This window comes from Lampetra fluviatilis, chromosome 47 (genome assembly GCF_964198595.1).
Source record: "Lampetra fluviatilis chromosome 47, kcLamFluv1.1, whole genome shotgun sequence".
NCBI lineage: Eukaryota > Metazoa > Chordata > Hyperoartia > Petromyzontiformes > Petromyzontidae > Lampetra > Lampetra fluviatilis.
Window position 1 is genome coordinate 6,909,109 of NC_136321.1, and position 24,902 is coordinate 6,934,010.

At 51.0% G+C, this 24,902-nt stretch overlaps 1 protein-coding gene across 2 annotated transcripts in view; it reads left to right on the plus strand.

The window, feature by feature from the left end:
* LOC144947911 (rho guanine nucleotide exchange factor TIAM1-like) overlaps positions 1-24,902 on the plus strand; it is a 103,975-nt gene that overhangs the window by 9,346 nt on the left and 69,727 nt on the right. Inside the window, exons 2-5 of one of the 2 annotated variants that reach the window (XM_078877311.1) lie at positions 12,030-12,209; positions 17,185-17,274; positions 17,621-18,709; positions 19,637-20,237. In XM_078877311.1, coding sequence (XP_078733437.1) covers positions 17,624-18,709; positions 19,637-20,237 — 1,687 coding nt within the window. In that variant the 5' untranslated portion in view covers positions 12,030-12,209; positions 17,185-17,274; positions 17,621-17,623. The remainder of the gene's footprint in view (positions 1-12,029; positions 12,210-17,184; positions 17,275-17,620; positions 18,710-19,636; positions 20,238-24,902) is intronic. The other variant, XM_078877312.1, reaches the window with a different exon arrangement.

Consider the following 24,902-nt stretch of genomic DNA (forward strand, 5'->3'; position numbering starts at 1 on the left):
TGCATAATCTGGTGGGCCAGGAAATGTGCCGCGTGTCGGTTTACGGTTACTGACAGGCAGGAGAACCGTCTGTGAGGTGGGGGGGCAACACTTTTGGAGGTGACGTCGGCAGAATGATCTGCTAGTGTCCTTATCTCTCCCTAGCTTACGTAAATCGCTTCCTCCAGTTGCCAACATTTTTTTAGTCATAACAGCATGGCACCGTGCTCACTCCCCCCCTCCCCCGCTTTTGTTTTTAGTTTCGCATTGGTATCACGTGACTGTTATTGCAAAGTAACGATGTGGTGGTTCCTCATTTCCAGTATTTGTTGAATAGACGGGGAGTTCTCGACTTACGAACATAATTTGTTCCTGGGGCGCGTTCGAAAGTCGAACGGTTCGCAAGTCGGAACACAGGAAACGACTGTATATTTAAATGCCCACACTCACACAAACACACACTCCCAGCACAAGGCTGACTCAAGATCGCTCAGTTGAACAATAAAGTCCCGCGGTTCAATTTGCAATTGAGAGTTTGCGTTTTAAGTTAATGAGATTTTTTTAATTGAAGCTGGTTCGTAAGTGTGGGTTGTTCGTAAGTCGGACTGCCTGCATATATATGGCGGCTCGTTGACCGTGGTACCGAGATTTGTACTCGAGACTGTCCGTCAAGAGCTTACCCTCTCGCTAATGTGTGGGTTTTATTCTGGGTACTCGGGTTATCTCTCCTGCATGTGAAACAATCATGAATGGAATTGGTCAAAACATTCTTCCGAAAAAAAGCCTTGAGGCCTGGCGTGACCATTCCGGGTAAGCACAACTTATTACTTTAGATATTTGTAACTTTTTTAGCATCCTGCGGAGCAGATCTAATAACCTGCTCACCTTCTTGGTTCTTTCGGTAAAGTCACGTAGAATTGAAATAATAAAATAATAAACAGGTCTGTTCTCCACCTGAGGACGGCTACTTGCGTTGTGGCCGAAACGTCGTGAGAATTATTTTATTATGGTTTATTTTTATTATTTTATTATTTCAATTCTACGTGACTTTACCGAAAGATCCAAGAAGATGAATCCCTGCAGTCACAAAAGCTTTAATTCGAAATTTAACCTGCTCACCGTAGCCAGAACCACCACCTTCCTGGCTGAGCGACGTTTCTCTGTAGCTGCACCAGCCCTCTGGAACTCTTTCCTACAACACACACGCAGCAGCGTCCATCCACCTATAAGTAGTAGTTCAAGGTTCACTTGTCCAGGCCCTCACCTGTCCAGGCCCTCACCTGTCCAGGCTCTAACCTGTCCAGGCCCTCACCTGTCCAGGCCCTCACCTGTCCAGGCTTTCACCTGTCCAGGCCCTCACCTGTCCAGGCCCTCACCTGTCCAGGCCCTCACCTGTTCAGGCCCTCACCTGTTCAGGCTCTCACCTGTCCAGGCCCTCACCTGTCCAGGCCCTCACCTGTTCAGGCCCTCACCTGTTCAGGCTCTCACCTGTTCAGGCTCTCACCCGTCCAGGTTGACATACGAGGAACTTTGAGCTCTGGCTCTGCGCCTCAGAGTTCTTGAGCAAAAATTGCATCAGATTTGCGAAATATCCACGGGTTATAAATTGTTGAATAATAATACGTTTTGTTAATTTTTATATTCTGTATATTTTAGTTTCTTCATGTAAAACCACAGATTGATTTTTTTTTTACTGTAAATAAGCGTATATTCTGCAGACTGCCATGTTTGTATATATTTTTTCTTGTTACCCGATGCGTACTTAAACAAGCCCTCACCGCCACAGTGTAGGTGAATGGCACTTTGGCGCTATTTGAAGTGAGTGTCTGATTTCGGTGACTGCTTTTCCACAGCATTTGCTACACCGTGCAGGATTTCCTTCCGCCATTGGGCTCTGATATTCGACGGTGTCAATCCCTCATAGTCTCTCATTATTCTGGTAGGAACCCACTGGTTCCACCAGCCCACAGAGGATTATTGTGTCCGTCCGTCGTGCAGGGAGGGACTGGCTGGGGATGGAGGGGCTGAGTGGGGAGGGGCTGGGTGGGGAGGGGCTGGGTGGGGAGGGTGGGGAGGGGCAGGGTGGGGAGGGGCTGGGTGGGAGGGGTGGGGCTGGGTGGGGAGGGGCTGGTCACCCCGTGGTGCCCTTATAAAACTCAACGTTTAACCTACTCACGCCGGCTTGTACCCGCCCTCACAGTCTGCCATATTTGCGGAATACACCACGCCGCCGTTGACCCTGGCCATTGACCGAGCAACCCAACGTTCCTACCAGCTCCCTCCGCAGGAAAGTGTTTCTCGCTAAACTCGTGAGTTCAAAACCATTTCCCTTGTGGGGTTCCGGAGACGTGATCCGTCCCGGCACGAGCGACGGATCTCATTCACAATTCTGCCGTGCCGTCGTAGAGGTGCACGTGTGACAACGCTTGCTCAGTGGAACCAACCAGCTGCCGCGTGCTGTTTTTTTTTTCTCTTTGGATCCGAGGACTTTTGCCTGACGGCTAATTGCTCGGTGTTGATTGCGGATTACGTTTAATCAAGCCGGCTCATGCTTGTCAAGTGCATCGGACACGCCGGGTTGGTGGCAACGCGCGGTGGAGTTCGCAGAGCGTTTGGGGGCAACCGCCGCGTTTCTCGCGGGTGAACGCGGCTCCCGCCTCGTAGATTTTTTTTTTTCAACCACCCATTTTCAGCCTCGCGTGGATTTTAACAGGCAGCCGGGTGTGACGGATTTCCTTTTATCTGGCAGCTCAAGAGACAAGAGGTGGCTGAATTGCTTTGTGATGAGACGAATATACGGCGGTTCCAAATGTCTTGTCATTCATTGCTAACCCCCACCCCCAATCTCCTTTCGTTCGTCCCTAACTGTGATGGACAGTCCCAAGCATGGGGGAAGCACCGCATTATTAGTAGGAAAAGTGGTGTTTGTCTACGGACCCTCGTAATGTATTTCTACGCCGTCGGCCCGAATATCATGCAGACGAGCTTAATACAATTGGGATTCATATGGCGGCTAAATACGACTGCATCTAAGGATTCTGTCCAGGAAGTGTGGGTATATATCTACTTTATGGAGACATAGACCGTCGGTCATAGCAGAGGAGAACAGGAAGGACCTGAGCCTGGACTGGAACAGAAGCAGGGTTCATATTCTTGGTTCTTTCGGTAAAGTCACGTAGAAGGGAAATAAAAAATATATAAAACTATAAAAATTCTCACGACGTTTCGACTGCAACACACAAGCAATCATTATCAGGTGTGAAATCCACAGCGAGAAAATTTGAAAAAAGTGAAATTTTCTCGCTGTGGATTTCACACCTGATGACGATTGCTTGTGTTGCAGTTGAAACGTCGTGAGAATTTTTATTGTTTTATATTTTTATTTTATTATTTCTCTTCTACGTGACTTTACCGCAAGAACCAAGAATATTAATCCCTGCAGTCACGAAAGCTTTAAATCAAAAAGAAGCAGGGTTGTCAACAGCACAGATGGCTGAGGGAAGGGAGTTCTATAATGTACATAGTCAGCAGATGAGAATGAGCAACCTCCCACGAGACCAACATGGACTGGAGGCTTTAACAGAAATGGTTCGTTATTTGGGTGGCAGGATGACAGAGTGGTAACACTTGGGTTCGAGTCCCAACTCGAGTGCCTTTTTGCATGAAGTTTGTATTTTCTCCCTCTGCCTTCAACGTTCTCAGATTTCCTCCCATAGCTAAAAAAGTATTAAGACTCGATGAGGCTTTCCTGGGTAAACAGGCGCAGTAATAATAATTAAGCGGATAGTGCTTGGAGTGCAGGAGTGAGATGAGAGGGGAGAGGTAGGAGAGTGCGTGGAGTAGAGTGAGATGAGAGGGGAGAGGCAGGAGAGTGCGTGGAGGGGAGTGGAGTGAGATGAGAGGGGAGAGGCAGGAGAGTGCGTGGAGGGGAGTAGAGTGAGATGAGAGGGGAGAGGTAGGAGAGTGCGTGGAGGGGAGTGGAGTGAGATGAGAGGGGAGAGGCAGGAGAGTGCGTGGAGGGGAGTGGAGTGAGATGAGAGGGGAGAGGTAGGAGAGTGCGTGGAGAGGAGTAGAGTGAGATGAGAGAGGAGAGGTAGAATAATTGCGTGGAGGGGAGTAGAGTGAGATGAGAGAGGAGAGGTAGGAGAGTGCGTGGAGGGGAGTGGAGTGAGATGAGAGTTGAGAGATAGGAGAGTGTGCGGAGGGGAGTGGAGTGAGATGAGAGTTGAGAGATAGGAGAGTGGGCGGAGGGGAGGGGAGTGGAGTGAGATGAGAGAGGAGAGGTAGGAGACTGCGCGTAGGGGAGGAGAGTGAGATTAGAGGGGAGAGGCAGGAGAATGGGCGGAGGGGAGTGGAGTGAGATGAGAGGGGAGAGGAAGGAGAAAGTGCAGCATAGGATAACGTTCTGCCTATAGCCATTACCAAAGGTAGCTCAAATCGGCAAGGCCGCCGTCTGCTTTGACCATCGCATCAAGACGTGAATCCTCCGCCGTGCGAGCGACTGCGATTCCGGCGTGTCGTTGCAGCAAATCGAACCTTCGTGTGAGAATCTCTGCAGCATCCGACAAGGTCCCCACCGCCCCCGCCGCCTGTGCCGCCGTGCCCTCTCACCGCAATGTAAAACGCCGCCGGGCTCGTGGGAGCCCACGCGCTTTTCGTCGGAAAAGACCAAGTAATCTCCCGTGACCCGGTTTGAGAGATGGCGCGGGCTGGTCGTGATGTAAACGCGGAGCGACGAGGCGAAACGCGGCCGGGCGATAAGACGCAACATTGTGCCGGCGCGCAGTTTTTATTTACACTGGTCTGCAGCGATTTGGTTTTTTTTACTTGACACATTTCGAGATAGCAGGACTTGATCGTGATCTCAACACGCCACTGCCCAAGGTGAGGTTCGGCCGGGCTGTTACGTTGATTGCTCGGAGATTCATTAATTTCGTGTTCATCGTACCAACTTGTTCAGATCACTGGCGACCATTTGTGTGGTCGCGGGGGGAGCGCCGGGGCACAGGCCCCCTGCCCACGGTCAGTGATGGTGCTTAAATCATCATCATCAGCCGTGCACGGCTTTTGGAACCGATGACGCTGCAGCAGATGAGTGAGGCGTCATCGGATTTACAACGCAGGAGCAGTCGCTGTTCTTTCTGCTCCTGATTACTTGGACGATGTATGACTGGAAACGCTTCTTTAGATGTTCGTCATGTCGATCGGGTGTACATGCGCAGGCCTTTTGTCATTCCACTGCTGGATGAGAGCCTCCCCCATGATGTGCGGGTCATTGGGTTTATTTGGTACAATGTGGCTGTAAGTGTCTTTTTTTTTGTTCAAAGGTATTTATCTAAATAGGAAACTAAATCTTAAATTGATTTATTTAATTGAATAACGTGTTATTGTGCCTCTCTTTGAAGTTTGTGGAAATAAGTGACGACCGTGTTTCAACCTGCTGTTCGATGAAGGCCATCTCCATGCCTTATCAAGTTGCGTGCGTTGTTTGACCATACTTCACCACGCTGGTCAGTGCGGGTTGGTGAAGGGGCGTGGAGCTGGGGATCGGTTCGGAGCTCCGAGAAACTCGACGAGATTAGGCATTTGGCCGAATTGCGGCCGCCCTTTGTGCAAGGAAACTTTTGCGCGCCGGCTTTGTACGTTGGGTAACGTTTGGACTTTGGTTCTGGGGCAACTCGCGCGCTATCGATCGGAAATGTGTCCCAATTAAATGCCGAGACCTGTTCAGGTCCAATTTTGTGGAGCAGTCACGATCGAAAGTGGCCTTTCCTGCATTTTCTTGAATCAATTATGCAATTACTTGCGTGTCCCCCCCCCCCCGCTGCCTGCGGAGTGGCAGCGAGAGAGAGGTGAGGTTACAGTGCGACGGTGATGTTTTTTTATTCGTCCAGACTGTGCGTTACACCACCACCTTTGACCAAATCGTGCTGAATGCGATTGACCTCGTCGGACCTCGGAAACGAGGCAGGTTTGAGCCCGGATAGCACCTGGATGGGTGATCACCGAGCACGGCGGCTATGTCGTGGGTGTAGGAGTGGAGTTTCAGTTGCATTTATTAGGTATAGCCCTGTGAGCCATTCGGCTCTTGAATCGGGTGCAACCGCAACAAACAAAAACATGAACAAGAAACATCTTAAAGTGACTACACGCAAACAGAAAAAAAGAAGTTCAACGAACATACATTCAGTGTAACCCATCGTCCTAATGTACATATATTCTACGCTGTCTGTCTTTGCCAAATCCGCAGTGACCAGTTGTGGTGAAGTATGGTTAAATGGTTGGATCCTGCGATTAGCACGGTTGGCTACGTACGGTGCAAAAGAAGTTCAACGTACAAACAATCCCCGTGGGGAGTGAATTGCAGGGTGTGGGGGAAGCCCCCTCATCCAGCAGTGTCATTGACAAAAGGGCTGTGCATATCCACGCCCAGGTAATCGGCCGCGTAGCGCATGCAACCATCACCGTGATGGCGCAATCAGCTCATGTATGCATATGTACGGACTTACATGCATGTGTACACCGTCACTGTGGCGATCACAGTGCGATGCTTGCAGCAATCGCTCGGCTTTTTTTTCATTGTAAATTCTGAGACTGGGCTCGAATGCTCCCCGGCTCGAAGGAGTGCATGCATATGATGTTAGTTGTTTCCCTTATTTACACGGGAAAGTCTCGCCGAGTCTCAAGACTTTTTTCAGGAGGGTCCTGGTCAGTTCTTTTCTTTGCGGTAGAGGGTGACGTTGCTTCTGTGTAATCCCAAATAGGTAATGTGAAGGTAATTTGGGATGATTTTTTGTAGCTAATTTAAGAACTACAACTAACTCCTATTATTTGACCAGGTGAGGCCCGCTTGAGCTATATAGCTCTTTTTCAGAAGCGACCTCACCACAAATGATTATCACGTGGACATTTCTGGCCGAGATCCAGCAGTTGTACACACTCACCGTGAATTGCAGTGACGACCAGAGCACAACATTGTCGCCAAATGCTGAGGTTTTTTTTCTCCATTCCTTTAATTGTAAATGCTGAGACTGGACCCCCAGCCCCCCCTGGGTGGGGGGGGGCTAGGTTGGCCGTTGAGGCCCACATGCCGCATCGTTAGGGGGCTCTGGGCTGTGGCCGAGGCAGCAGGGCTTGGGATTATTGCTGGGCTTTGGTCTCCTTTTACAACCTCACCTCGATGACAAGTTGGGGCACGTCAGAGAGAGAGAGGCAGCTTGTAGCAAATACGGATCGGTCCATCTGGCGGGTTAGGCTCTTCTCTTGTGGAGCACCTGGGGTCAGGGAGAAGCGTGCGTCATGACGGTGGGCAGGCGGCCCTGAATGTGCACGTGACTTTCAGCTGGTTTATTTATAAAATGTTTGAATTGCCTTGTCGCGAGATGAAGCAATTTCCTTTTGGAACTCTTGCAGGAAGCTTTGCACCATCCTGTGACGTCGATTTCACTCTGGAAGAGATAGCAATAACAGACCCACTTTTTGAAATTACTTCATTATGCTTCCAGTTATTTTTCAGTGGGCACTTATTTTTCAATGCATTGCAAATTTGTATTCGTCACTTGTTAGTCAAACAAAAACATTAACTCCATGAGCTGGAAAATGGACCATCTTGTTAAAAGCCAAATTTAAAGATGATTGGTTTTTTTTTCTGTCATTTTGACTGAGCTGAGTCCTTAAAACTCGCTACACTTGAGAACCCGGTTTAATCACAGGGTCGCTGACACCCAAATTAACCCCCAGGATCTCAGCACTGCCAGCTCCATGCACACTGATGCGACATTCATACCACCACTCCCCAACCCCTCCTCCGAGACACCTGGCCACTTACATTTTTATTTTGTTTAACCGGTTAAGGGCTCAGACCAGAACGAGTCTCATTTTAAAGGGTAACCCTTGGTCGCCAAAATGACAGAACTTTACCCCGCGCCTCCCACGCGTGTCGTTTCTACATCCACGGTTAAAATTCAGCGAAGGTCTGTGTCTGCGTGCGTCGAGGAACGTGAGCAAAAAATAATTGCGCACACCGGCACACCGCATCGAGCATAGCTCTCGCTGTGGCTTTGGTTATTAGACACGGTGCACACCTAATTTCAGTTCACCGGCCAACCCAGAAATTATTCGGTGAGAAATGAAGCCCGACAGCCAGCATCTATGCGCACACACCGCAAAGCGAAGGATTCTAAATGTCAGGCGAGAAATACACGGGCGGCAGTTTTTGTTTCGTAAGCGCACGCGTGTTATGAATCGTGGTGTGGAGGAAATAAGTACGCGTGCGAGCGGAATACAGAGTTGGCATTGCGAACACACGTGATCGATCCCATTCGGCGTTCTAGCTTGCGCCGCCACCGCCGCTTCACGTGTGACTCTTAAAAATTAATTCCCCCCATCCCCAAAAAAGAAACCAGACTTGTTTGTTTTTCTTCAAACGCACAAAACAGTTTTTTGGGCGTGTTCCGAGCGCTGAACTTGGCACGAATATTTCTTGGGGGGCTGTGCACAGCTGCTGCGGCTCAGCCAAAGCAGCCTCCCCCCCCACCCTCACTCCTCAGGAACCAGACGTGGGATTGTGGTTTGGTGGCAACTTAAAAAAAAAATTCCCCGTTAGCTCGGCCGGCCAAATCGCATGCCATCGTTTATTAAATGTGGAGTTTTTTTTTTAAAGTAGACTCTCTGCATAGGCAAGGCCGCTCCCATTCATTTGAAAGTCTCGAGTTTTTGAGTGCGGCACGACGTCGCGCAGCATGCTGCCAAACGCGGCTTTAGTTGCGCTGGACTTGCAACGCAGATGTCGCCGGTTCGACTCCCAGCGCCAGGCACGACAGTTTAAATAATGGGTAAAGTTTATTAAACGGCACCCCTGTCTGTCCGCCTAACAGTGTCAACTGGTACACCAAATGGAAATAATAAATAATAAAAATAAAACATAAGAAAGTATATTATTTATTATATAATAAAGTTAATGTATTTTGTAAAATTTTTATTACTTTATTATTTCCATTCTACGTGACTTTACCGAAAGAACCAAGAAGATGAATCCCTGCAGTCACGAAAGCTTTAAATCGAAAAATGGTACACCAAAGTTAGTCAATCGGCAATTTCGCGTGTAGTGGGGTAAAATGTCCCTTTCAATATATTCGCATATCCAACCTATTCACATATCCGCCCGTACCTCAGTTCCCCAGCTAGACAGATATACGAAGTTGTACATCTTCTTGGTTCTTTCGGTAAAGTGACATGACTTTACCGAAAGAACCAAGAAGATGAATCCCTGCAGTCACGAAAGCTTTAAATCGAAGTTGTACATGTCTGACTTTTTGTGTGTGTTGAGTTTGTTGTCCTTCCCCCGCACCTCCGATTACCACGTACGGTGCGAACGAAGCTCAACGTACACACATACACACACACAATACGTGCTGTACACATTCTCGGAGCGGTTATTTTTGTGTTGTGCACCACGGTTACTCTCGATGTCGTTGTCGCTGTCGCGGTTTCTGTTTTCAATGAAATTCGTGAGGAATTAAATTTCCCACGCAGGCAGTAGTTATGAGTCACATTAAACGTCTAATCGGTGCCACTTACCGCTTTTTGTTGGTTATATGGAATTTCTCCGGCGTGGTATGTGAGTAATCCGCATTGTGCGTAACCTGAGGGCTTCGGCTGGAATGTTGTTTTGTGTAGCGATGCACATAGCTCCTGGCAGCCTTACCGTTACATCTCAACAATGGGAAATCGGTGGAAAACGGAGAAATGATGCCAAACGGGTAATAATTAGCGCTGTCGCCTTATCGTGTGCCCAATGCCAATACCCGCCATTTGCCACTTAACGACGGTGACTTCACCACGGCGCCTGTGCCAGGCCAGGTGCACTTTGAGGCCACGTGAAGTCTTGAAGGCTCGCTGACAGGAGGTCTCGGGACAGACCCAGGTGCCATGGGTTGGCAGACTGAGATGACTGGTAGATGCACCAGCTGTACCCCTCCCTACTGTGCCAACTTGTTGTATTTTAGCCGCCCGGCGCTCCAACTGCCCAGTAGCATCGTCCTTCACGAGCCTCCTCCATCGAGGCCGATCTTGACACCGCTGGTACCGGTCGTCGGCAAATCCACTCAGCTCCACGTCCTCCCGTACCACATCAGTCCATCTCTTTTCCAGCCCGTGTCGTGCCCGTTTGTCCAACCCCCTGTCCACGCAAGTAAACTCATTTGACCATGTGCTCAATATCTGCCGGGCAATCGTGATGTTTGCGCTGCTTAATTTGGGCACGCTATCTGTCGGAGTGGGCAATTACAAGGCGGTATATACATATCACGGCGTGGCGACGTGAATAAACACATCGCTGGTATTATCGCGCACGAGCTATATATTTTGCGCTTGCACGTGAATAAAAGGACCACGTGGTTATTCACTATTATTATTATACACTGCACAACCGCGATATTGTGTTTGTGCAATTATGTCGGTGGATGTTAAGGGAGTTAATTAAAAGCTTATAATTGTAATGATAAGTGTAGACTATCCCCTACAATATATAATTAGTATTTAATAGCGTGATTTTAAACCATATTTAGAAAAACTTGTTAATGTGTTATGGTGTCACTTTATATTCGATGTTCGGCCAATCTGATCAAACTGCGAGTTAAATAGAGGTTAAGATGTATGTACTTTTCAAAAGGTCACGAATGGTAACCCATCCCCGTGAAGTCGTTTTTATGGAATATAATCTTGCGTTAATATAGCTGGAAAGATTAAAAAAGGTTCACATTTCAAAACACAACAAATGATCGTCACCAACATCAGCCATAATCTCTCCACTGCTAGATGAAGGTCTCCCAACACTATTAATATATTTTGAAAACCTATTTCTTAACAACAGCTTTTTGTGTTTAGTTTGTTATCCTTCCCCCGCACCTCCGATTAGCACGGTTGGCGACGTGCAGTGCGAAAGCAGTTCAACATGCGTTCGTACAATCAGTCATGATTCACCGCACGTCACCATGCTGGTCATTGTGGGCCGGTGAAAGGCGGCGTCCCATGACTGGGTTCTGATGTCCGTCGGCACTGGCGTAAGCCGTTGCCAGGAATCAAACTTTTTTTTCACTGGCTTTGCCACCTCCTACCGTCCTGTGATGCAACAAAACCTCTGGCACGTGCATACAGTTTCATCGCTCCATCTCTGCGCAGGACGTCCGTGGTAAAATGAAGCGGAAAAAAAATCCCAACCCTTTTTTTTACGTTATGCAATCGATTGCCTGGAATGCTGCCACAGCGATGGTCACGGGTTAGCACACTGGACTTGCTTTCCAGAGGTCGCCGATTCAATTAAAACTCCCTTAAATGCACAGTTTGACACATTTGGGGGAAATTTCTTAAATCTGCCCGCCTCTATCCACCCCAATTGTTTATAATAATGGGCACACCACAGTTAGTCATTGGCAGGTCGGGTTTGGTGGGATAAAGTGTGGGTACTCCAGAGATCGCAATCGGGTACCCGATACCCGTAACCTACCCGATACCCAGCTACCCGTACCCGGACGGGTACGGGTACCCATTTGCGACCCTGGTGCGGCCAGGTACGGGTAGGCCGTGAGTCACTGGTGAGTAACCGTTTGTCACTCATTTCCCAACGTCTTGTCTCTTTTCACAATTCAAGTTCCTAGAATCAACCCACCCGCGGCTGCAACATGGCTTCATCCCAGAGGTCGCAATCGGGTACCCGATACCTGGCTACCCGTTCCCGGCCGGGTATCGGTACGGGTACCCGTTTGCGACCCTGGTGCGGCCGGGTACGGGTAAGGACTCAAAACCCGTTTGCGACCTCTGGGGTACTCCCATCTCTTCCAAGAATGTCTGGCCAACGTGGAAAGTAGGCCAAATACCCCATAGAGAGGGGGGTGGGGGCTCTCTCATGGAGGGGGCCCCCCTTTTCCGCCAGCAGTGGTGTGAGTAAGCAGGTTGCAGGGCTGCGCCTTTGCCGTCGCCCGTTTAATTTGCTCGCTCTCCCCCTCCTCTTACCCTGTGCTTTTTTTTTCCTCCCCTCCCTCTTGTTTCAGATGTGCCGCACGCGCTCGCTGCACCCGCTGCCAGCCGGCCCCTCTCGGTAGTGTGGCCGCCCCGGCAGTGCCCCCCCCACGCTGGTGTTTTATTTTTTTTGGGAGCTATGAACCGGCGAGCCCGTGGCGATCCCAGCCTGCCGATCCCACGCCGTGCGTCCGCGAGCCATCGTCGGCACGGTAAGCGAGGGGGGCTGCCGCCGGCACTGACGTTCGGAGCCGGCTCTGGTCGGCCAGCTCAGCCTTGTACATCGTTTATGTGCCGGGTCCAGCGTTAAGTTTGTGTAAACGAAATGAAAATATTCGTTGGAGAAAGCTTTTGTTTTTATTTTAGGGTAGCAATTACTGAGTGGACCTAAATCACCGAGCGTGATGAGGATTATATATATTCTTGGTTCTTTCGGTAAAGTCACGTAAAAGGGAAATAATAAAATAATATGTGTATTAATATTGTTATTACTTTTTTATTTCCCTTCTACATGACTTTACCGAAAGAACCAAGAATATGAATTGCTGCAGTCACAAAAGCTTTAAATCTAAATTTTAGGATTGTATAGTTAATTACATTATTTTTCTATTCATATTTTGTGACTTGCTTACCATTTTCTATATTTTGCACTATGATTGTTTGTTTCATTGTCTGCTGTTGTAACTTTGCTGACCTGCCCAATATTGGACCGCTGTGAAAAAGAGCTTCATGGCTCATCAGATTCTTCCTCCAGTCCAAATAAATATTCTGATGATTCTGACTTCACTTTCCAATGGCGAAGAGAGCCGCGACCGACCGAGATGAAATTAACGAGGCTTAAGAAAGATACGGGTTTGCTTCGATAGTTGAGTAGCGGTATTGGTGACTAGTGCACCGTGGAGGACCGAACTTGGCAATTGGACGAAGTATAAATTAAAAGAGTTGTACCGAGTTCCCTGATTAGCTGACCTGATAATATTGCGGGAGGGTAAGTTTAACACCCCTCACCAACATTTAATATTAACGAGTGCCTGACTGACTAAATGTTTGACTGCTTTAGGCTCGAAGAGAATGACTCAGACTTTGATGGATTGCACAGGTCCACGAGATTAAGATTATGGCCAGAATTTAAAATACGCTGACTAACACTGCTTGGAGACTCTGAGCCATATTAAGGCTCCCATAGGGTTAATTGTTTAATGACTGAGGCTCAATTGGCCAGACTAAGACTCCCGTCGGGTTCAGTGTAAATGACTGAGGCTCATAGAGCCAGACAAAGGCTCTCATGGGATTCGGTGCTAATGACCGAGGCTCGCGTTAGCCAGAGACTTTGCTGTGAAGTGCCACAAGTTGGCATCAACAAGACTAAGACCCACTAAAATAGGAAAGGCTGACTAAATTAACACTGACTTAAAGCTGTCGTGACTGCAGGAATTCATATTCTTTGGGTCTTTCGATAAAGTCACGTAGATAGGTTCAAAATTAATTTCGATTTAAAGCTTTCGTGACTGCAGGGATTCATCAATTGTATTGTATGATGTTTTATTATTTTATTATTTCCCTTCTACGTGACTTTACCGAAAGAACCAAGAAGAGGTTAAAAATTAATAAAAATGTATAAACAAAAAACCACGGCGTTTCGATCGCAACACAAGCAACATGAAGACGGTTGCTTGTGTTGCGATCGAAACGTCGTGGTTTTTTGTTTATTATTTTGTATTAATTTTGAACCTATTTACGTGACTTTACCGAAAGACCCAAACAATATAAATGAACACTGCACTGAGCCAGTGCCGACCTCTTGGCCAGCAGTCTTCGTGCCGCCTTCTTGTGTTGCTGGGTCACTTCTTGGCTGCTCGAAACGCGAGGCGCTCTCAAGCTGCCAATCAGGCGTTGGTCCCTCTCAGTCTTGGGGTGGAGGAGGAGCTGGCCTTTGGTGCAGGCGTCACGCTCCGCCGGGCGTCTGCGAACATGCTTGGCAGGATTCCACGGTCCTCAATGAGAGTTAATAGGCATTTTGTTGCGTGTGAAGAGTTACACGTCAGAGTTGCAGTGTGTGATGTGTGCGTGCGTGTCGGGGGGGGGGAACGGTAGTGTTAGCGGTTAGCGCGACGAACCCAGCGACCCGTGTTCGATTTCCGCTCACGGCCAACACCAGTGACAATTATCTGAACCGGTCATGGGTCTCCCCTAGGTCGACTCGGTCTCAAATTAGGACCTATTGCGGTGTGCAAACATCGCCGCTGGGAAGACAAAGGTGGCCGGGCGTGGTGCTGGCCACCCACCCCCTCGTGCGCCTTACCAGCTTTCATCGGTGCTTGCTAACAGCACTTGCCCAAACAGTATGTTAAGGCTATACGGGGGATCTTTGTCTTTGTATGTCCGATGGGGAGTGGTGGTGCAGTGGTTAGCGCACTACGAACCCGGCGATCCGATTTCGATTCCCGCTCACGGGCAACATCAGTCACGAATATCTGAACTGGTCCTGGACATCCTTAAATGAGCACCTCGTATCGTGTACAAACATTACCACTGTGGAGACAGACTGGCGTGCTGCTGGCCACATGCCCCATTGTGTTCTGTGTCAGGGTTAATAGGTGTTTGCTTACAGCTCTTGCCCCAACAGGCTGTAGCGGGAGATCTTTGATATTTGTGTATGAGAGTGGTGGTAACAGTTGTTGGCACGGTGTTAACAGCCACAGCCTGTGATATCCGAACAGACTGCTGTGCCTTCTGGAGGTTGACTCAGCCTGGTGCTGTGTTTAAATCGGTGCTCAGGATAAATTCCTCGTTTGTTCGTTACTCAAACTCAAAGCGCGAGGAAGGCGGCCGGGCTTTGGTGCTGGCAACACGACCCACACGTGCATAGTGCCGTCCTTCATAGGCGCCCGTAAACAGCAACTTGCCCCAACAGTTTGTGTGAGTGTTGGTGGGGGGGGTGTTTGTCTTTGCAAGCTAAAAAATAACGACTCTGAGAACAAACTGCATATGTTAAAGCTCAATATTTACCTCCGCAGCAGTAATATAGGAAGTGTAAAAAAAAAAAGCCAAATCTGGCCATCTGTTTCAATGCCTCCTCACCGTGCTCGGTAGGAGTGGAGCTTTAAACATTTTAAATGAAACTATTACATTCCTTAAACATGACTAAGATGAACATTGTGTAAATAACACTTAAGATTTATACAAAAAAATAAACTAAAGTGTTTGGCTCCGTCGGATTCATTTTTTTCTAGGTGTTGGCCGTGACCGGAAATCCAACTCGGGACGCCGGGTTTGTAGCATGGCGTGCTAACCGCTACTACACTACCGCTCCCCCACTTACAACAACAACAATGGCCATTTGCCACTAAGCGGCGTTTGCGCCAGGCTGTGTGCTCGCAAAGGCCACGTGAAGTGTTGAGCGCTTGCTGGCAGGAGGTCACGGGACAAACCCAGGTGCCCTGGGTCGACTGAGATAACTAGCCTGTGCCAACTTGCTGTGTTTTACAAAAAACAAAGACAAAGATCCCCCGTATAGCCTTACCATACTTTTGGGGCAAGTGCTGTTAGTGAGTACCTATGAAGGCCGGAACGGCACACGAGGGGCTGAAAGGCCAACACCACACCTGGCTGCCTTAGTGGCAATGTTTACACACCGCACCAGGTACTCATTTGAGGCTGAGTCGAGCTAGGGAAGGCCCACAACCGGTTTGGATAATCGTCACCGGTGTTGGCCGTGAGCGGGAATCGAACTCGGGCCGCCGGGTTCGTAGCGCAGCGCGCTAACCGCTACACCACCGCTCCCGACACACACGCACAGACACACACACACGTACAGACACACATACACGTGAGGCAGTGCTATGACAGCAGAACCAGGAGAGCGCTTTTATTAAATCCTCGCGGCACAATCGTCCGCTTTTTCGCCTTAATCCGTCGCTTTGTGTGCTGCTCGGGGGTCTCCTGGGCGACACGCGGCCGACCGGCGCACGTGGGCCACTCGTGGGCGACGAGTGCCAGGCGTGGTCACGCCGCGGGTTTCTAATGCCTGTCTGCGTCCCACTGCCCCTGATTGCTGGACGCTTATAACTCTCTGGCACACACACGCGCACGCACGCGTTGATTGTTGAGACAATCGTGGTTTTGCTGAAGGATGAAATTAAGGAAAGTAAATGCGTAAGCACCGTTGGACATGAAATGATATCGCGTTGCTCAAAAGTACACATGTCATAGATATCGTGAACAAAATGGCCCTCACCCAATAAAACTTGACTGAGTTTCAAGGGCGTATATTCACTTCACATTTATAAGGGTCCTGCATGGGGATATTTGTTCCATTTCTATTTTCGCATGTGGGGAGAAAACCCCAGCATATACAGGGGTAACACTTAAAACCCTTGACTTAGAATCTTCGTATATTTTCCTGCAATGACACCACATACCCCATTATTTTCAACAAATGTGTTCTGTGGAGCGATATTTTCTTGTGTAGATTATACCCACTCAAACCGACCATACACAAATCACAAGTTCAATGTGTTTCTCTTGCTTGGTGGTCGTTGAAAGCATTAATATAATTGGAAACAGGGTTAAGAACGGACTTGCACGCTGATGCAGCAGACAGGCCTGGAAGCCGGGTGCGTGTTTGTTGCATTTTTAGTCATTGCAGCACTAAATAAGTCTGCTAAGCTCCATAGAATGAAAGCGTCACAAGCCACGGAGATGTTTACTCAGCTAGACGTTTTTGTCTTGCTAATGGCAGTAACCCGCAGCTGCACAACCCCCCGGTTTGAATGTACATTTAATTACGATGGACCTTCCAACAAACCATTTTGACCTGCGAAATTTATAGATTTATTAAGATGAGGTTTTGAGGCAGATGGCCGGTTTTTTGTTTGGAACAGATTTTTTGTTGCACTGCTTGTCGAGAACGTTAATCGTATTTGAAACTGCCGTCAGATTAATGTTAAACTCGCACACTATTGCGTAATTCAATTTGCTGGCTGGCTTGCGCTGATGTGACATATGCTGGGCAGGCCTTTTGCAGACAGCAGACATAAAAGGGGACTCTTAAACGCGCCGTTCATTCGACTGAAGCACTTCCAGCGTTCTTTAAATGTATTTGCAGTTACAATTGCCATGTAGGGCAGTGTAATGTAACGCAAAACAAATGTGCGTCTGAAACACCGTTGTTATGCTTTTGTTCAGTGGTGAAGTAACGTCTGGGAAACACAAGGACTCGTCTGCATCGCTTCAGACTGCAAGATTTGTTTCCAGCTCTGCCTCTTGCCGTGAGAGGTAAACATGCCGCTCGTTGCTCGCTTTCAAATGGACGTTGAGTTGCTGTTTTTAAAAAAGATTAGAATCTGCCTAGAGATTTGTGCTCTTGTGTGGAGGTGGAAATTGACCCCCGCAGAGGCCTAGACCGGACCATTTTAAAGCATCTGCCACTTCTCGTGGTATTTACGTTGAGTCACAGACTCTCGCGTGAGCTGCATTTCAGCGAGATTTTTTTGCATCGTGCGCGACACCGCTCTTTAACAGAGTGCGTCTCCGATGCAACCAGCGCCACTCGCTCTACCCTCCCGCCGTCGCCTTTCTTGCGCCGTTTTCATTCTTTTGCTTCGCGTCTCGCTCCTCGCAGGCGATGGGGAACCAGGAGAGCCAGCAGCAGCATGGCCTGCCCAACGGCCACCGGCCCGGCCCCGCTTCGACCTCGCGCTCCCCGACCAAGTCGCGCGCCCTCTCTCTGCGCGGGCGCAGCAAGGACTACGGCCCCTACGCGCCGCCGGGCCCCGCGGACTCCGAGCCGCGTCCCGCCGGCGGACGCGCCGCTCGGCCCGGGCGCGCGTCGAGCCGCAAGGCCGCGCCGGCGCCCGTGACCGCGGCCGCGAACGCGGAGAGTTGGCGAGGCAGCAGCGCCGCCGACCTGGACTCGGAGCCGAGCACGGTCAACGGCTTCGCCACGGACGAGGGCGGAGCGGGCGGCAGCCGGAGCACGCTCAACTCCGGCAGCGAGCACTCGGGCGAAGCGACGGTGACGACGCTGTCGTCCTCCCGTGGCGCGCTCTTCCGTGCCCATCAGCAGCGCAGCAGCCCCAAGATCCTGTTCCGCAAGGACACCAGGGATCGCAACGGCGTGCGCGTCGAGTTTCACGTCGACACGCCGGGCGAGGAGTCGGCGGCCGTGGCGGGAGCAATGAGCGGCCCGGCCGCCGCCGCTCAGAGACGCGAGAAACGCGAGTTCTACCTCCGGGAGAACGGGCGCGTGCCGGACCTGCTAGTGTCGCGACGCGGCTATCGGCAGCCGCTACGGCCCAGCAGCGGCTGCCCGAAGGAGGGAGCGTCGCAGGGTGGCGGGACGGACGGTTGCGGCTCGCAGGCCGTGACGTCGTCGCAGGGCGGCGGCCCCGGCAGCCCCGTGTGGAAGCCACTGGGACTCCGCAGCGTCCCAGACGTGTCGTCGCGCCGCGTGGCCGCCCCCCCCCGGGAGGCGACGTGCCACCGGGACTTGTCGAAGTCGCTGGGCTTGATAATCGGCCGGGGCGAGGAAGAGAACGACAATCCCGGCGCTGGCGCGGCGAACGGCTACGAGGGCTACGCTTCCCAAACGCTGCCGCGGCTCAAGCCCGGCCGGATCCCTGCTGCTGGGGTCTCCTGGGCCGATTTGGAGATCGGTGACCCCAAGCCAATCGGCTACGTCGGGAGCTTAGACAGGCGGAAAACTAAAAAGGTAAATTTGAACGTGGTGAATTATTTGTAATTACTTTTTTTTTTATATAACGCGCGTTTTATTACGAATCGTTGCGGGAGAGAATTGTTCGATAAATTAGTTTTGTCTGCAACAATGGGGGCTGTGTTCCTGGTGCCCAAGGAGTCTTAACTGTGCCACGTAGCGAATTGGCCACCTGTTGGGCTTATGACCTAATCCAATAAGGCTTGAAAGTGAGAACATATTCGCTGCAATGTTGAGCAGGTAGATTACCGCATGGATAAACCATGCTTGCTAACGAGCTTACACAACGTGAAGATTGACTCACTGTGGCGTTTAAAAGGTAAAGGTGCAGCCCTGCAATTGCTTGGGCACGCCACCGCTGCTAGAGGTGCCTCCACTCGAGGAAACTCTAGAGCCCCTCTCTTAGGGTATTGAGGCCTGCTCTGTCGAGCTGGCCAGACGTATTGGAAACGGTGGGAGTCCCCACACCTTACCCCACCACACGCGGCCTGCCGTTGGACAAACTGTGGTGAACCTCATTCACACTGCTGGGGTTGTAATTGCCGGCGAAACGTCACAGCACTCGAATTGTAAATGTTGTGGGTTCACTCTCCAACATGCCGGTGTGCTGAACTAGTAATGAATTGGCACGTTTGTTTACGTGACGAACCTCACTAATTTGCCATGTCGGGTGGTGGTGGGTTTAATAACACATTTATATTTACGCGATCTAACCCAAAAAAAACTATTATGGATAATATTGGTCGCATAAGCCGACTACGTGTTAAACTGGGGGGGGGGGGGGGGGGTGTTAAGAAACATGCACCATTGTTTCAGCTGCCGTGCCGGGAGATCAAACCGGCGGCCTCTCCAGGTCCACTGTGCTGCTCACCATCAAGGGAAGTGTAAATGGCATTTAAGTTGATTTCGTGTCTCATTTACCAGAAGGCCCCCGTCGAGGTGCAAGTGGAAGGCAGCGACGGCGCCGACAGCGGAATCGCTCGCACCACCGACTCAGAGCTGCCCTGCGACCCTTCGCCCCTGCCGCCCGACCTGGGTTGGCCCTGCGACCCGGGCTTCCAGCCGCTCACCATCCAGCGCAGCGCCACGTGGTGCCACCCGCAGGACTCCCAGCACGGCTCCGAGTCCCACCGGGCGCCGGACGACGCGGAGCAGACGTCCGTCTACGAGAACTACATGCACGGCTGGCGGTCGGGCGGCGTCGGCGTGACCAGGGCGCCGTTCGCGAGCCTCGCCGACGCCATGGCCGGCGGCGGCGCCGGCGGCTCCGGTGGCGTCGGCGGCGGCGTCGGCGGCGGGGGCAGCAGCAGCGCGGACGGAAGCGAGGACCCACGCGACCCCACGGGGAGCGAGTCGCTGGGCTCGGCAGCCCTGCTGCTGGACAGCACCGCGCGGCTCTCGGCGGCGCAGTTCCAGGTGCGCAAGGCCGGCTGGCTCAGGGCCAAGCACCTGTTCTGCCGCAAGGGCAAGAAGATCGAGCCGGCGCTTCGACGCAAATGGAGGAGATACTGGGTGGCGCTCAGAGGTAACCGCGCGCGCGCGCGCGACTCGTCGCTCGTCGTTGTGTTTGTTCGCAAGGCCGGTTCCCGACAATATTCTGCGGGCAAACAGCAGTTGGACCGACTTTGCAATGAATGTCTGGAAGCTTCTTGTCCACCAACGTATAAAGCGCAATTACTTTCACCTCCTCCAAGATATCTGACCAGTGTGGAATAGTAGGCCAAATACTCTCTGAAGGAGCTGTCTAGCGATCCCACTGGTGCAGTGGTGGTGAGAGCAACTAATTACAGGGCTGGACTTTTTCCCTCAAACTCTGTATGAGGACCCTGGAGCGTTTAAGTGCCACGTGTCTTTAATGGTAATTTACAGCTCTTTCGAAATCCACCGCTGTGCAAGGCCTCTCCATGCCCTGTAGGTCATGGGGGTTGTTCGACCATACTTCACCACGCTGGTCAGTGGGGGTTGGTGAAAGGGAGTGCTCTCACAACCCGTTGAGATACCATTCATCACTTATGATGGTAGTTTTGTGGCCGTGAATTAAAAAAAAATATATAATTACTAGATATTTTTTCTGTACACAAGAATAAAGGGTAACAGACAACCCGGGGAAGTGTGTGGGAGAAACGATTGTCTTACTTACATGGGAGAATCGCGCCGGTAGAACATTTGGTTTTTGTAACATGGGGGGGGAGGAGGAGGGTGGGGGTGGTGACCGTGGATTTACCCAGGGCAGGTCCCAGGGTTCGTGACACGGCGGCGCTCATCACTGCTCCGACGATCCACCCCAAAGATTTGCGGTGAAGTTTTTGCCGCGTCTTTGTCGCTGCATTTGCGGGGGGGCGTTTCGTGTTGGCCACGTCGCAGAATATCACGCAGCAAGTACAGAGACTAAATATAATTCTAGATTTGAAGCTTTCGTGACAGCAAGGATTCACATTCTTAGGTTTTTTCGGTAAAGTCACGTAGGTAAAAAAATAAAATTAATAAAAGTAAAATACAAATGAAATAAAAATCACGACAGCAATCGTGCTGTGACGGTTCCACCTGAAGACGGAAGCTTGTGTTGCCTCCGAAACGTCGTGATTTTTATTTTATTTTTATTTTACTTTTATTAATTTAAATTTTTTACCTACGTGACTTTACCGAAAAAACCTAAGAATAAGACTAAATATAACCACGAACGAACACATACAGCAGAGCTATTATTGTGAAACAGGTAATGCAGCAAACGCACCAGAAATTAAACCTAACAGCGGCAAAGATAAAAGCACGAGAGTGCTTTCAATGCCACTGCGGTATAAATCAGAGTGTGCACTGAAAATATCCCTGGGCAATGTGCCGCTGGCATTACCTACACTTTTTTATTTAATCGGGCATGGTGATTAGGTTTGATCTCTCTGTGCATCACATTAAAAGACACCTGGTCACGTCTGGACATGAGTAACACACACGGTTCTGTGGACCTTTTTGCAGTACCTGCAGCATGCGTTCATCATTCATCCAATCGTTGACCCAGAGTGTGATGTTTGTCTAAATGTAAATTATATTTCTTGGCCGCTGCTTTGGGATTTTAAAATAACAACAAACAATTTGCGTATTGTCTCCGTCATAAAGAGCCCAGCCCCCCTCTCATCAGCAGTTATTACTAAGCTATTGCTCATTGCTTACAGATGGAAAATACAGTCCCATGACAATCATATGCTGCAGCCTGGGAGCCGGGTGGATATTTATAGATTTACTTTTTGCAATTTCCTAATGTGAACACCAGTGCTAGTACAAATGCGTGTGTGTTTTTTTTTATGGGGAGCGGTCGTGTAGCGATTCGTGCACCACGCTACGAACTCAGCGACACGCGTTCAATTGCCGCTCACGGCCAACACCTGTGAAAGTTATCTGAACCTGTCCTGGGTCTCCCCTACGTAGACTCGGCCTCAAATGCGTACCTGGTGCGGTGTGTAAACATCGCCACTGTGGAGACAAAGGCGGTAGGGCATGGTGCTGGCCACCCACCCCCTCGTGTGCTGGTGCCAGGCCTTCGTAGGTTTTCTCGAACAGCACTTGCCTCAAAAGTCTATTAAGCCTATACGGGGGATCTTTGTCTTTGTTTTCGGGTTTCTTGGGCGCGTTTCGCTCCACTTGCCGGGAGCCGCTGCCTCTTCCTGAAAACCTCTCTTGACATTTATTTATCTGCGCGTGCTGGGGATCTTCTCGGTGCCGAACAACACGGGGTACATCCCAGAAACAGTGTTTTGCGTAGTAAAAAAAAAATTTGACGGACTCCAGCACTGAACATTTCGTGCACACCCCTCGTTTTGCACCTCCGATTAGCGCGGTTGGCCGCATACGGTGTGAAGGAAGTTCAACGTACATGCGCACATTTTATTTTACACTCTTTCTCCAACGCACATGTTTCGCCCTCGGAGCCGCGTGCCGGGAGGGGCCGAAGGTATTTGCGTTGTGGGCCCCCCCCCCCCCCCCCGGTCAGGGTGCGGCGGCGGCAGTCGCCGGCGCTGGCGGCCGGGCGAGGGGGGGGTGCGCGCGGTGTGCGTGTGTGGGCGCCGCCGCGTTTGAAATCGCTGCGGGCGAGCATGCGTGCTCGTGTGGGTGTGGGGGAAGTGTCGGCATTGTCCGCGCTCCTTTGTGTGCGCCACCGCGCCCGTCCCCTTGTAGTCCCGCCGAGTTCCTGCAAGCCCCGGCAAGCGGCAGGGATGCGCCCGGAGCTCGTGTAGCCGCGGAATTGATTTATTTTCGTGGACAGAGCGTAGCCTGGAACCATTGCATTATTTCTTTCTTTCTCTCTCCCTCTCTCTCGCCATCTCTCCTCGGCCAAGCCGTCACCCGCAGCCCGTGCCCCACATATTACGCTTCCGTGACCACGATTGTCAGGAGCAACGTGTGTGCGCACCGTGTTCGGCTTGCGATCCCGTCAAATCGCAGACGCGAGTCTGTGCGCGCGCACTCGCGCGCAAAACAACGATCGCCCTGTAGCCGCGCGTGCGCTGTTGGGGCGAGCACTGCTAGCGAGCGCCTGGTTAAGTAAGGCTGACACGGTGCATGAGGGGGTTGTGAGCCAGGCACCACCAGCCACCAGCCACTGTTGCTGCACCAGTGCTGTTGTTTACACACCGTGCCAGGTATTTATTTAAGGCCGAGTCGACCTATGGGAGGCCCAGCACAGTTTTCAGACACCCTGTGCCTTTGGTGCTGTTCGTTGCAAGGAATACAACTCAGATTGCAGCAGGGGAACCACGTGATGTTGAGCATTGCACCACCGCTCCCATGCACCTCCGATTAGCACGGTTGGCTACGTACGGTGCGAAAGAAGTTCAGCATGCATACATATTGACCAATACCAATACCCGCCATTTGCCACTAAGTGACGGTGACGTCACCAGGGCGCCGGTGGCAGGCCAGGTGCACGAATTGACACGTACATATGCACACACAAAGGCAATGGTCTCCCATATATAGCCTACATTGAATGAGGGCAAGTGCTGTTCACGAGCATGCGTACGATAGCCAGGGCGGTGCATGAGGGGGAGTTGTGGCGAGGACCACGCCTGGCCACTCTACTCTCCCCCCCAGTGCTGTTGTTTGCACACCGCAGCAGGTACTTATTTATGGCTGAGTCGACCTAGGGTAGGCTGAGAACCAGTTCACACAACACCCGCACACTAATGTTAGTCAGAGCGGGGAATTGACTGAAACTATGTCGTTAGGCTTGTAACACAGCGTCGCAACCACTGCACCGCAGCTCCAACAACAACAACAAGTGGCTGCGACGTCACCACGGCACTTGTGCCGGGGCTGAGTGTCGAACGCCCGCTGGCAGGAGGTCACGGGACAGACCCAGGTGCCATGGGTTGACCGACTGAGATGACTGGCCGATGCACAACCTGTGCCCCTGCTTTGCCAACTTTTGCTGTGTTTTAGACGCCCCGCGGTCCGCTCGTTGTTGTGAGCGTCGCTCCTCTTCCCTCCGTTGTTGTTGCTGGAGGGCGACTGCCTTCAACTGCCCAGTAGCAGCGTCCTTCACGAGCCTCCTCCACAGAGGCTGATCTTGACACCGCTGGTACCAGTCATCGACAAGTCCACTCAGCTCCACGTCCTCCTGTACCACATTACTCCATCTCTTCTCAAGCCCGTGCCGCGCCCGTTTAGCCCCCTCGATCCGGCCGAACTAAAGCTGTTTTGGCATGCGGTAGCTGGCCATGCGGGCCACGTGACCTAGCCAACGTAGCCTTGCTTGCTGGAGGAGCCCACCGATGGGACTTTGTCCCTCCCGTAGCTCCCCACGCACCCACACCCACACCCCGCAAAAGCACGCATTTCCTCTGTGTGTCATCCAAGTCGGGTACACTTTGCTGCCAATTAGCGTGCCCCACCCCTCGTTCTGCGGCGGTCGGGTCTTTGCTCATTAATTAGGAAAATGCAACGACATTGTGCAACGCGCTTAGCGATTTAGCAATTTGGCATGTTTTAAGGTCGGGGTGTTCTAATGTTTATAGCGCACGCAGGTAGAGCTGCTCCCACGGCGATCTGGCAAGTTCACGGAAGACGGCGTTCGAAGCATCAATTAATTCAGGTTTCCCGGTTTTGTTGTTGCGTGCGCTTGCGCAGCCCTTTTTGTCAACCCACCCCTTGACGAAGGCCTCCGCACGGCGTGCAAATGATTAGGTCTGATTGACTA